At 35.7% G+C, this 12,141-nt stretch overlaps 1 protein-coding gene across 4 annotated transcripts in view; it reads right to left on the reverse strand.

The window, feature by feature from the left end:
* Nucleotides 1-12,141, reverse strand: part of LOC121886789 (cartilage matrix protein-like) — a 29,268-nt gene that overhangs the window by 8,984 nt on the left and 8,143 nt on the right. For 2 of the 4 annotated variants that reach the window (XM_042397106.1, XM_042397107.1), the window contains exons 2-5: nucleotides 7,251-7,283; nucleotides 6,596-6,745; nucleotides 4,995-5,114; nucleotides 449-613 (exon numbers count right to left, since the gene is read on the reverse strand). In XM_042397106.1, the coding sequence (XP_042253040.1) occupies nucleotides 449-613; nucleotides 4,995-5,114; nucleotides 6,596-6,745; nucleotides 7,251-7,283 (468 nt within the window). Of the gene's footprint in view, nucleotides 1-448; nucleotides 2,309-3,079; nucleotides 3,359-4,994; nucleotides 5,115-6,595; nucleotides 6,746-7,250; nucleotides 7,284-12,141 lie in introns of those variants that run through there. The other 2 variants (XM_042397108.1, XM_042397109.1) reach the window with 2 other exon arrangements.

A 12,141-nucleotide genomic window follows, 5' to 3' on the forward strand; every position in this document is an offset into this window, starting at 1 on the left:
ACTTAATAAATAAGAAAAGAAAACAATTTGGTTGGCAAAGTAATAAAATGATGGTGTCCTGTTGCTTCCTGCTCCTTAAATTAAAGCTGACAATTGACAGAGCATGCTGATGGTTGTGCATTTTTAATCCCATTGAATAGAATTAAATAGAAATCATACGTACTTTATATCACTACCAAAGCATACCACATTTTTAGATTTACTTTCTTCCTTGTGAGCAGCAAATTGATTAATTCATTTCAGCCCACTATTAAAAAACTTGATTTAATAATGTAAGACATTAACTGATATAAACGATAAATGTAGTCATACACATATCTTAAGAGTCTTGCTAGCTAACATTTTCATTGTGAAAAAATGTCATTTTTAATTCATGGTAATATCACATCATTCTTTCATGGTAAAATAATGTAGTTTCAGAGTTGCAGGAATAAAGAAAGTCACTCACCGATGGTGTAGATCTCAACGTCGGTGTCTCTCAGGTGCTGCGAGGTGGAGAATACGTTGTCCTCAGACTCTCCATCGGTAATCAGGACAACAATTTTTTGGGAGTCTGCACGCATTCCCACACTAGGTTTAAAGAGCACATGTACCAAGTACTTCAGAGCTCTTCCTGTATGACAGAAGTAAAGAGGCTTTAAAAGGTGCAGAATAACTTTGTGTGTTGCTTGTTCCAGACATAAAAGTCCCATTACTTTGCTCATAGACTGTTAGGTGACTGACAGTTGCAGCTCTTCAACAAGTGTGTAACAAAATATCTGGTTCTTTGATAAAAAGTCAAAGCCAGAGGCCTGTAGACATAAAAACTGAAAGAGAAAAGTTAACTATGACTCCAAAGGTGCATTTCAGTCAGAAACATCCAATCACAGAGCTTCAAATTATCATGATTTTTAATGTTGTTATTGTATTATTATAGCTATTATAATCACAATCACTATAACAGCATCAGCAATGTTTGATATGTAACATGATACTATACAATAATGTTATATCACAATATTAATAATCATATTAGAATAATATGATTATTAAAGGAAAATGAGGAAAGGAAAATGGTGGTGATGAGCATGAGTACAGGGGTCTCATCAATGACTTTGCAGAGTGGTGCCAGTGAAATTGTGTCCAGCTCAATGTAAAGAAGACTAAGAGGCTGGTGGTGGACTTTCACAGGGCCAAACGATCATCAGTCAGTCCAGTGTACGTCAAGGGGCCTGAAATTGACGCTGTTCAATCCTATAAATACCTGAGTATTACCCAGGGTGCTCCCTCAACACCTTGGATGTGGTGTGTGAGAGGAGGATGGTGACTAAGCTCCAGGCCATCTTGGACAACACCTCCTACCCCCTGAACAAGTACCAGTGTGCCCTGAGCAGCTCCCTCAACAACAGGCTGCTCTAAGGAGCTGTTCTGCAGATCTTTTGTCCCTGCCGCAATCAGACTCTACAACAGCAGTCAACACTGCTCACAGCAGTATCATTAGTATTAGTAGTAGCAGTATTGTATTATTAGTGTTACTACTGATATCTTTTACATCTCCTCACACTGAACCACCCAGCCCAATAGTGGTTTTTGGACATTTCACATGTGAAACTTCAGGGGCACATGTGGTTTTCAGACATTTCACATGTGAAGCATTCAAGGGCACATGTGGCAACATTCACAATGGATTTGTGAATGTCTATCCAGACTCACCAAATGTGATATAATCTGGATAAACATAAAACACAAATCAACTCAGAAATAACATGACAAAGACATCTAAATTTATGAAATAAAGGACACTTTTCTTCAGTATCAAATCCAGTTACTGTGAGAACAGAAACTGCTCATAGCTAAGATATAACATTTCAACAGGTGTAACATATATTAAGTAATCAATAGGTATAACATTTCAAGGATACAACATTGCCAGATGTAACTGACTCACTGACTAAGCGGCAACATTATACTTCCTGCTTGCATCATCCAAAGCATTTGAAAGACTGTATTTGCTTAAGTCAGAGAATGAAAGAATAACAAGGACTGATACAATCCATTAATACTGCTTCAACATTATTTTGATATCCCTTGAACAATGACACTCTCCTCTCTCTTCATTCATATAAAGATATTTAGTGTTATGAAAATGTGTGGACGTACAGGCAAAAAACACCCCAAAAAACATTTAAAATTGCATAGACCATTTATTTGAAAACTAGAACATGCAAAATAATGGCATTCTAGTAAAAGTAAAACAATATCCTTAGATTAAAACTGTAAAACATAAAACTGTAACTCCCTCTGGCAATGTAGTCACTCCTCTTCATGCCTGGTGGGGGACAGAGAAAAGAAAATATTGCAACCACTTTTTAATACTGAACACTTGACTGACCCTTCTCACCAGGCGAATCAATGTTTGTACACTGTTGTATTTTGGGTCCTGATGAACTTGTTAAAACTAATTAGGCTTTAAAGGATTCATATATATTTTGTGTTGTCAACAAATCCCATGAAAAGAACATAATCAAAAATATGATAATGTGTTAGCATAACTCAACTGTATCTCACGTCGTAAATGATCACGTTTGCAATCATGCACTTAAAAACTATAACTACATACAGCAGCAGCGGGAAGAAACCTCAAGCAGAACCGGACTCTAGGTGGACGCCATCTGCCTCGACCGGTTGTGTTGAGACGTTATTATATTTATATAGCTACTCGAAAGAAAGAAGAGAGAGAGAGAGAGTATACTGAAGTGGAAGAAATAATTTCTACTGCTGGATAACAGGTAGGTTAAGTTAAAAAATGCCTTTTGATTTTCCTTCTGAGGTTCTTCAATGGAAACGTTGTGCGAATCACGGAGTAACGTTAACGTCGACGTAACGTTACACCGTGCTAAATTCACAGATGAGGCTATGCAACGAATGATTTCACCGAGCAAATAATTAAACGTGGCAAATAAAAAAACAACTAATTTATGTACTTATAAAAGCATACGACTTAACGTTACAACTATTAGCATCTAACTAGCTAGCTGGTATGGCGTCAAAGTAACGTTAGCGTTAAGCTAGTTTTAAATTAACAGTTTACGTTACTCACCACTCACTGCCAGTAATTTACCGTTGCTGGGTAGTTTTGCCAACCTCCCCTTGTCAGTTTACCGGCGGAGCCGTGCTCCACCAGCCCAATCATGTCAGGGTCATTCAGCATTTTTTCTTTGATACACATTTTTCTTTAAATATACTAATTTGGTCGTCGTCGAACCGATAACTCACCGCATCCCGATCCATTTCTCTGTCTCCGTCTGGGACGTTAATCTGCTTCCAACTGTCAAAGATGACGATGCATTCAAGTGCGCCATCCAAGATTCGTCTTTATCAAAAGCGTCTCACGTTTACTTAAAGGGGATAATAAACATTTTATATAAAGTAATTTTTGGTGCAGATTTTACTAATTTAATACGGATTAAATGAAATGAATTAATGAAATGAAAAAATAGGTCAGACATGTAATTGATCAAATAATAAACTACGGAATATATAAACGGTATTACCAAAATAAACCTACCATATTGCTCCTTAGTGAATATCAGAAACGGACATGGGTTATTTACAGCCTATAAATATGACATCTCACATATCAAAGTAATATATGCGTTTTTGAGACCGTTGTTGTTCACATTTATGATTATTTATGTATTACACTCGATAATTGTAATATTTCCGTGAGATCCCAAAGGCAGCATGGGGAACCTAGAGTGTATGGGCGGGAAGCGCGAGCCCCGTGGCTCAATACTTTCATTAATACACTCAATACACTTAGGTGGCGGTTGCAAAATGTCCAGGAAGAGAACATTTTACAAAGAGTGCCTTTTCAATCCAAAAACCAAAATCCCTCTTGAAATTTGAAACATTTCTTTTACAACACGCTAAATCATGTTACATGTGAAATGTCTCAGTTTATATGGAAGGAAAAGCTCTTGAGTTTACATGTGAAATCAATCCGTGAGATGTATCAGTTCACATAGAAAAGTTTGCATTCAAACATGTCTTTTATCACATGTGAAATCACAACATCACATGTGAATGTTTCATTTCACGTGTGACTTCATCCCTTTAACATGTTAAGTTTCCATTCACATATAAAACAAAACTTTTTTTTTCACATGTGAATTTTAAGATACACATGTGATTTCCAAATGTGAATTTTAAGTTCACATGTGAAATGTTTCACTTTACATGTGACATTATCTTTTTCACATGTAAAGTTTGCATTCACATGTAAAGCTAAAAACATGTTGTCTTTTTTCACACATGAATTTTAAGATACACATGTGATTTCCAAATGTGAATTTTAAGTTCACATGTGAAATTACAACATCACATGTGAACTGAGACATTTCACATGTGAAAGACTGAATTTCACATGTACTTTTTTCGTAAGGGACATCATTATAATTTTTAATGTTGTTATTTTATTATTATTATTATTATTATTATTATTATTATTATTATTATCACTATCAATATTACACATTCAGCAATCTTTGATTTATAATATCATACCATGATACTATACAAAAATGTAATATCACAGTATTACAATGGTTATTAATATTATGATAGCAACCATAATACAAATTACCACCATCGTTAATCTAATTTAAATTGTAACCCTACTATTTCTGGAATCAGTATGGGTCAAATTACTTTTTATTAACTTTATCTGAAGTCTGTTCTGAAGATGTTATTTGTTAGCAGATACACAGTTTTCTTGATCTGTGAAGGAAGTCAATTTCTTTTACAAATTGCTCGACATATTCAATATATTCTATACTATAAATACTTAAAGTTAAAATTTTGTACAAAATATGGATCACTAACAGCTTCTCTTTCCACTGCTGACAGACCTAAATACAGAAAGTAAATATATCTAATAGATGTAATCAGAGCCTCTGCCTGAGTCGCTCACATTGTAACGCTGGTGTGGATCAGACAGTGTGCTGTTAAATCACCTGTGTTGGTTCCTCCTCCTCTCTGGTGCAGCTTGGCTATGGCCTCCAGCAGGGATTGTTTGGTCTGGTGGGTGTTCAGGTACCACTCAGTCCTTGGGTTGCTACTGTACTGAACCAGACCTGCAAAAAACACAGAAATGTGTAAAACTGACACACTGATCCAGCTTTTATTTTTTATTTATTTATTTTTTATTATCTTTTATGTGAATAATGATGATAATAATGAGTATGAGAATAATAATTTGGACTGAGTGTTCTTGAACAGATGTGTTGATTTATTACGATTATTATTGTTTTCATCTTGTTGTCATCATTGTTGCCCCAACACTCATTCACACGTCACGTCTCACACACACTTATGCCTGTACTGATTTGCATATGCATAGAGGGACCAAAGGACTTAAAGGACCATTCCAGCAGTTCAGTCCAGTAGAACTTACAGGCTAATAACCTCTGAGTCTACTGTCTGACTCTGGTACATGAACGAGTCTGGTGAGGCTTGAAGCCCCCGAGTGTCTCTTCGGTATTCTTCGGCATATGGGCAGCAGTTCAGCATGTGCAAAAAGTGTTGAGGGCAGTGAGTAAATATGAGAGGTGGTATCAGTATCAGCAACAGCTGAGTCCAGTCAGGTTGAGTCAAGTCTAGTATGCAGGTTGATGGTACTGAACGTTCAGCGGTGAGCGCATAAACCTACAGTAAAAACTTGTCAGTCAGTCACCACCTGCACTGTTTAAAGCGAGCTAAATGTTGTCACACAGAAGTCAAGTGAGTTTTTAATACAGTTTAACGTTGTAATTCCTCCATTTTTATCGCTGACATCTAGTCTGGTAACATATAAAAGCAGAGCAGGAAGGAGAAGGTGAGGGCTTTTGTTAGTGTTGGACTTTAGAGTCTCCTTCCTGGAGGAAATGGACATTGACACCATTGTTGGAGGAGTTGGAGCAAGGCAGTGATGCTGTGGATGAACCAACATGACAAAGTTGTGCATCCCTCCTAGCTAGAATGTTTTGTTCAGAAATGCGGTGTGCTTCACAGAGTCTGTTCAGTCAGAACATCTGTCCTGCTAACTGAACCAACACGAACCTACACAGAAGGAATGTACAGTATATCTCCACCATGGAAATCAGTGTCTGGATAAAACATTGTTTTACAAGCTGAATCATAATTACTATGAGTTATAAATGTGTGTTTCAGTAGATGAAGCACTGAATTTTAAGGTAGGTGTATCAACTGAACAGTTAATTTTGAACATTTTGAGAATTCTGCAAATTAATACAAAAGCTAAAATATGTCTGCATGTTTTGGGAAATAACTGGCAGTAATGGAGGCTGTATGCAGACAGCAGTTATTTAGCTTAAACATGTAAAACCACTGGTATGGTCCTTTTATCCTCACATCAGCCATAACCTTGAATACTCTGGTTATCATGTCCCATTTTACTGCTTTGTTGCTAAAACTGAATTTTGGACCTGCACCTGAATTTGTATATTTTTACATTGTGTTGTAAAGATTTTAGTATTTTGAGTACTTTATACACAAGCAGAAGTAGTAATAGTACCAGGAGCAGTAGTGTGAATAGTTGTAGTAGTAAAAATATTACCGATCTGGACTTTGTCAGGGCCGATGTTGAAGTTGTTGACTATTTGAGTTAGAAAGGACTTAATGTTTTCATAGTCTTCAGAGGTGATGCTCTTGGATTCGCAGACTAACAGCACGATGTCAGCCTTGGCTGTGCTTTCACACTGAGAACCTGGAGGAAAACAGAGGATTGTGGGATACAATACACAAGACACTAAATATAGAAGCAAGACTAAGGCTGTGTCTGAAATCACTCACTATTTACTACAAAGTTCACTCTATTTACCCTCCTCCATTTTATTTCAGTGTGTGAATTCTGTCTGTAAATTTATCCAACATTTAGAGCCTCAAATGATCCACAATGGAACGAAAAAGTCGTGTTCATGTCATGAACACTACTTCCTGCAAACAATCCCACAATGCCATGTGTTGCATTTTATAGATATTATAGACATGACATAAAGATGTGATGATAAGTGAGAGTCCAAAATCTGGATTTTCACTTTTCAATGCTAACATTAGCATATTTTATTAGTTATTAGTTTTGAGGGTATTTGGTCATAAACTAAAGTGGATTCATTGTCCAGCACTGATGGAGGTGCGGGTAACGTCCTCCAGCTCCTCCTGGGGGATCAGAGGCGTTCCCAGACCAGATTAGATATATTCTCTCTTTCTACCTGTTGGTTGGTGTTTATCTTCAGCCTGGAGTCCTGCAGAGAAAATCAGAAAATTAATATTTATATTGGCACAGAGCTGTGAACTGAACAAACACTGTAAAGGTTTCCAGCAGTTCAGAGCTCATCTCACTGAAAACACACAGATTATTGAACTCACTCAGGAATCATGTGACCAGTTTACCACTAACCTGCAAAGCCACAAACAACATATGTGGACCAGAATCTGACTTTTACATTTGTTTTACCAAATATGTTACAGACAAGTATAATTTGTGTGTGAAAATAACATGTTGAATTTTCAGTAAGTAGAAAATGGAGCTAAAAACCAAGTCAGACTAAAGTGTTTGCTCTCTGGCTTGGAAACCTGGAGACTCTGGAAGACAGAGACAGTCAGCTGGACATCTAAAGTAATCATGTTTTCAAACTTATAGTTGGTTTGCTCTGGTCTGAATCAGTTAATCAGCTAAAGTTAAATGTAGTTACTTTTTTCTCAGAGCGGGAAAAGTGTCAATAAAGTTTTATTCAGTGTCGTCCACTAATTCATCATTTATCAGACTTACATTTCTTTAATGATGATAAAGTGGAATCTGACTGTGTATCAGGCTGCAGCTACATTACATTTTAAATATATTTATTCATCTTTAATCTGACGGACAAAACACAGGAAGCAGCAACTGAAGATGAAAAATATAGTTAAAGTTTTAAAACATATATAGATCAAAGACACAGAGACATGACTGTAGCTCACAGTCTGATCAGTAATAATGTGTTTGTGATTTGCACTTGAAAAGGCATCAAGGTTAAAATACAGTAGATTTTTTAAATGTGTAGACATCTATTTGTATCTCAGCTCAACATCATTCAGTGATGCTACTTGATGCTGCTCACTCAGAAATATTAACATATAATCTCCAATATTATAGGAATGATGTTCTATCAGTGCCACCAATCACATCATGAGTGATAGAGATAATTATTCATTGATCCTACCTGTCTAAAGCTTCATATTGATTGTTTAAATTTAAACTGAGATTACAGATTATGTGCAATAAAGATTTGAGGTCAGGAGCTGCTCTAACAAACTGACAGAGTCTCAGTTTTATAACAGAAGGACACAGAGGTTTGATTCTGATTCTGTTTATGCATACTATTATAACTATTTACTTCTTATTTATTAATTAAATTTATGAAAGAATCAAGCAGAAATTGGTAAAACATTAATTCAGAATTCCATTTATTAAACAACAAAAACGTTCAAATCATGGATTCAGATTTATAAATTCTGTGTTCCAAACAGAAAGACATAACATAACAAAACATAACATAACATAACATAACATAACATAACATAACATAACATAACAAAACATAAAAAATAACATAACATAACATAACATAACATAACAAAACATAACATAACATAACATAACATAACATAACATAACATAACAAAACATAACATAACATAACATAACATAACATAACATAACAAAACATAACATAACATAACACAACATAACAAAACATAACATAACATAACATAACATAACAAAACATAACATAACATAACATAACATAACAAAACATAACATAACATAACACAACATAACAAAACATAACATAACATAACATAACATAAAAAAACATAAAACATAACATAACATAACATAACATAACAACATAACATAACAAAACATAACATAACATAACATAACAAAACATAACATAACATAACATAACATAACAAAACATAACATAACAAAACATAACATAACATAACATAACAACATAACATAACAAAACATAACATAACAAAACATAAAACATAACATAACATAACAAAACATAACATAACATAACATAACATAACAAAACATAACATAACATAACATAACATAACAAAACATAACATAACATAACATAACATAACATAACATAACATAACATAACAAAACATAACATAACATAACATAACATAACATAACATAACATAACAAAACATAAAACATAACATAACATAACATAACAAAACATAACAAAACATAACATAACATAACAAAACATAACATAACATAACATAACATAACATAACAAAACAAAACATAACATAACATAACATAACAAAACATAACATAACATAACATAACATAACATAACATAACAAAACATAACATAACATAACATAACATAACATAACAAAACATAACATAACAAAACATAACATAACATAACAAAACATAACATAACATAACATAACATAACATAACAAAACATAACATAACATAACAAACCATAACATAACAAAACATAACATAACATAACATAACATAACATAACATAACAAAACATAACATAACATAACATAACAAAACATAACATAACAAAACATAACATAAAACATAACATAACATAAAACATAACATAACATAACATAACAAAACATAACTGTTATGGATATTCCATAACTGACCAGGACAACAGAATGTCAAGCTGTACTCCTCTGTTCTCTCAAACAGAAGATAACACATGTTGTTTAATAAACCAGGAGCCTCACAGGCGAACCAAGGCCAGAATGCAGGTCATCATCAGACGCAACAAGACAAACCAAAGATACAGATTTAGGTCATAGGTTTATGATTCGGAACTGACGAACTAGTTTCTATGATTGGCTTAAAGGCTGGTTTTGGACTGTGTGGGTCAGACGAGTTTGGGGACACCGTACGAACAGGAGGTGTCCCTTGAGTCGCTCTCCCTTGCAAGGTTCTTCATTAAAGTTTTCCCAGAATCATCATACGAAGTTTGGTTTGGTCTTCTCTTCTTCAAACTGACAACTGCCAGTGCATCAGCTCCGAAAATCCACAACAATTTGGCGTCACGAACAGGATTTCAACACAACAAAGACGTGGTAAGTGCATAATTTTATTTTATTATTGTGCCTTACCATGTCTGCGTTTGACGAAATCACAAAGAAACTGTGCATCACTTTCACTTTAAAGGTGGTCACAAAGTGAACAAAAAAAAAAAAAAAAGCAAAAAGCTGATGGTTAAAGAATCTAAACACATGAAAATGTGTTGAAACTATGCAGTGATAAGCAGGTGCAAAGCATGTGGTTGTGAAGAGGTAAAAAAAAGGCAGAGTTGAGTGAGTCTTAACTCCTGCAGTGCCACAAAAGTGGCTGGGATTTCTGGGCTAGCTTCGGGCTACGTCCGGCACAGGGGGACCCACCTGAGGTTTAAACTATAGAAAAGACGTTTTCGGGGTAGGATTTGGCCTATTTCGTTTAAGCCAAGATCGGGGATCATCCACTCTGTGTCCTGTGAGAAATGTTTTCAGACTTGGGATTCTAAGTCCTAGAGTCGGGCGCCGGTAAAAATTTTTTCAAACAATAAACAGTGTACACAAGACGAAGAGTTGCTTCGTCGGTTTGGCTTCAGATCACTGCTATTGCACCAGGAAGAGAGGTGTAAAAAAAAGAACTTCGGTGATGCTGGGAAAGTTTTGATGTGTCTGTTTTGTGTTTGATGTGTTTGTTTGTGTGATGTTTTTAATGTAAATGTGTTAAAATGGGCAACAACACGTCTAAAGCAGTGAGTAGAACACAATCTACTACAAAATTAATTCATTCACCAAAACACAAGAGAAAGAACAAATCTGTTTCAGTAGGAAACAAACGCACCAATTCAGAAGTAAAAGGTCAATCTGCCATTGATAAGCTTCCCGAAGCAAACCCCCACACACTCACAGATGCACAATATAGAGCGATGTTTTCTCCACAATCTCCGGCGGGAGTTGTTGGTAGATTGAAAGGATGGACTTTTGTGTTTCCATTTTCTTCCCTTATGAATCAGTGGACAGATGGCGAATGGCCATACGAAGGAGCGTTTGATAGAGATAAGCTTCAGATTGCTGAGTACAATGTTAACCCAGATTTTGGAAATCCATCTTGGGATAGTGCGTATATGAAAGATTGTGTAAATGTGTGGTTAACTGTTGCTCGTCAGAGGTGTGGAGTGAGTCTGGATGAAAAAAGAGTTGATCGTTTTTCTGATGAGTTCAGAGCAGCAGTGGAGAACTGTGTTAAATGTGTGACAGCATGTCACTTGCCTATGTTGGAAGCAGAGTTGCAAACCAGAGCTACAGAAATGATGAAAATTAAACAGAGGCATGGTGAGAATGTGAAGGCCATTTCCAAAGCTATCATATACGGTTGGGCAAAACGGCAAACTGATGCTCCCTCTCCACAAACTTTGTTGACCATTGTATCCAAAGCTGGAGTGCCTTTGCAAGAGTCACACACAAACAAAACAATGATTTCAATTTTTCCACAACTTTCACCTTCAAACCCCTTTTCAGCTGCTAACATGACTGATCAAACCATTTCACAACAAGCAAAGACTGACGATGAATTTCTCTTACTAGCCGCAGCTGTTGAGGGACAAAGACTACAGACTGAAGTAGAAAATAGAGAAGAGCAGATAGCAGCTAGAGAAAGGGAAAGAGACAGTCAGGCTGCTAGAGAAAGGGAAAGAGTTAAACAGGAAAAGAAAGATAGAGCCGACGAAGAAAAAGCTAGGAAAGCTGCAGAAAAAGAAAAGAAAGCTAATTTGTCATTCAAACAGGTAAAAAGCCAGAAAAGAAAGGAAAAGAAAAGACATTTAGCTGCCGTTGCTGAAGAAACAGAGATAGACACTCAGGACAGCTCAGGAGAAAGTGAGGTAGAACTTGAGTTACAAGGAGCCAGAGGTAAGGGGGAGGAGTCTGACACAGATCATAGTGACGACACAGAACCTGCAGTCAGGCCAAAGATGACACAGAGACGAGGTACAACTAGAATGACACATTCACATCTGGAAAGACATACAAGATCGAAAACTAACATTTTAGAGCCCC

Source organism: Thunnus maccoyii, chromosome 20, assembly GCF_910596095.1.
Source record: "Thunnus maccoyii chromosome 20, fThuMac1.1, whole genome shotgun sequence".
Taxonomy (NCBI): Eukaryota; Metazoa; Chordata; class Actinopteri; order Scombriformes; family Scombridae; genus Thunnus; species Thunnus maccoyii.